The 2335-nt window shown below is 43.0% G+C and overlaps 1 protein-coding gene across 1 annotated transcript in view; it reads right to left on the bottom strand.

Moving 5' to 3' along the window:
* Nucleotides 1–2335, bottom strand: part of SEH1L (SEH1-like (S. cerevisiae)) — a 55664-nt gene that overhangs the window by 40821 nt on the left and 12508 nt on the right. The window contains exon 2 of the mRNA XM_011985551.1: nt 1210–1260. Within this exon, the coding sequence (XP_011840941.1) occupies nt 1210–1260 (51 nt within the window). The remainder of the gene's footprint in view (nt 1–1209; nt 1261–2335) is intronic.

The following is a 2335-nucleotide window of genomic DNA, read 5'->3' as shown; positions in this document are numbered from 1 at the left end:
CAAAAGGAAAGTGACCAGACACAAAGGACTATGTATTTCAGAATTCCATTTCTATGACATTTATAGAAAGGATAAACCAGGCCAGGCGCGGTGGCTCACGCCTGTAATCCCAGCACTTCGGGAGGCCAAGGCGGGTGGATCACTTGAGGTCAGGAATTTGAGACCAGCCTGGTCAACATGGTGAAACCCTGTCTCTACTAAAAATACAAAAATTAGCCAAGCGTGGTGGCAGGTGCCTGTATTCCCAGCTATTCAGGAGGCTGAGGCAGGAGAATTGCTTGAACCCAGGAGGCCGAGGTTGCAGCGAGCCGAGATCACGTCACTGCCCTTCGACCTGGGCGACAGAGCAAGACTCCAGCTCAAGAAAAGGGCAGAGGAGGGTAGGGGAGAGGAACCTATGGAGACAGAAAATGGATCAGTGGTTGCCTGGGGCTTGGAGTGGGAAGAGGCCACAAGCAAACGTCTGAGTTTGAGAGAAATGTTCTAAAACCGGATCACAGTGATGGCTGCACAACTCTGTAAGTTGACTAAAACTCACTGAACTGTACATTTAAAATGGATGACTTTTAAGGTATGAAAATTTCTACTTGGCCGGGCACGGTAGCTCACGCCTGTAATCTCAGCACTTTGGGAGGCTGAGGGCAGATAACCTGAGGTCAGGAGCTTGAGACCAGTCTGGCCAACATGGCAAAACCCCATCTCTACTGAAAACACAAAAATTAGCCGGGCATCGTGGTGCGTGCCTATAGTCCCAGCTACTCAGGAGGCTGAGGCAGGAGAATCACTTGAACCCAACAGGCAGAGGTTGCAGTGAGCCAAGATCACACCACTGCACTCCTACCTGGGCAACAGAGTAAGACTTTGTCCCCCCCCAAAAAAGGAAGAAAATTTCTACTTGAGTAAAGGTTTTTTTTTTTTAAAGAGAAAAGTATGTATGTAACATTACAACTATTAAAATACATAAAGGAAAAAGGAATATTCTGAATTACTAAGATAATTATGTTAGAATGCTACATAATTACAGATTTTCTTACTCTCAAATTCTGAGAAACACACTTGTTACTTTAATAGTGAAAAGTAGTAAAATGTCTCTCCAGGAAAAGAACTACTATATTAATTTTATCATTTTCTCAAAACAATTCATTGATAACTATGCAATAAACAGTAAATATTTCTGTATTTTTAATAACTGTAAAAATAAACACTAACCTTCCAGCTAGCAGTACAATGCCAATCACCACTTTCACTTTTATCCCAGACCTACAAGAAAATAAAAGGCAGATATTTTATACAAAAATTCCTACAAGTTGATACGAAAATCTGTAAGACTGAATCAGTGTACAAGCAAAGGGATGAACATATAATTCACAAAAGAATACAACCAGCAAGTAAACATTCATTCATTCAGTTAAATATTTATTGGGAGGCCGGGTGCGATGGCTCACGCCTGTAAACCCAGCCCTTGGGAGGCCAAGGCAAACGAAGTCAGGAGTCCGAGACCAGCCCAGACAACGTGGTGAAACCCCGTCTCTACTAAAAATACAAAACTTAGCCAGGCGTGGTGCCCCATGCCTGTAGTCCCAGCTACTAGAGACTGAGGCTTGAACCCCGGAGGCGGAGGTTGCAGTGAGCTGAGATCACAATACTGCACTCCAGCCTGGGCAACAGAGCGAGACTCCTGTCTCAAAAAATATAGAGAGAGAGAGAACCTTGAATGTGTCAAGCACTGGGCCAGGCACTGAGGGATTCAGGAAGCTGAGCTCTAAATAACAGAGATAATTAGTTACAGTCAAATCTCCTTATTCAAAGTAGTTGTTTTCTACAGTGTGGCCTCCACCACAGAAACATTGCTCGCAGGGGAAATACTAGGTTAGGTTCCTGTGAGTCTCTGGTCTACATTTTTGTCAACCAGTCAGTACATGACCTTATTTAATGTGTGTTTCTGTTTAAAGAGAACTTATTTAATACATATTGTTTATTCATCAATATTGAACTCACTCAACAGCACTATAACTCATGTCTGAAGGAAGCTTCTCTAACGCACGTACTATCGTTTTAACGCACGTCGCCTCCTCCTGTATAGGAATCAGACAGCACTTCAGCACTAGGCTTAGAGGCCATTTTAAACAGCGAAATCACCAATAGAAAGAACAAACAATGAAAAAATCATTGCACTAAATAGATCACAAAAAACACCTGCTTACAGTACGAGCCAAAATAGAGTATCACCTGGTTTCACCTCAATGGGAAACGTCTGTCCTGAGACTCAAACTTTTCACCACTCCGCACGCATGCACAAATGACTGCAAAAGCAGTGTGACTTTTGGGATACAAG

This window comes from Mandrillus leucophaeus, unplaced genomic scaffold, assembly GCF_000951045.1.
Source record: "Mandrillus leucophaeus isolate KB7577 unplaced genomic scaffold, Mleu.le_1.0 Scaffold286, whole genome shotgun sequence".
Taxonomy (NCBI): Eukaryota; Metazoa; Chordata; class Mammalia; order Primates; family Cercopithecidae; genus Mandrillus; species Mandrillus leucophaeus.
The sequence above is the reverse complement of the archived record's forward strand: the minus strand, read 5'-3'. Positions and strand labels throughout refer to the sequence as shown.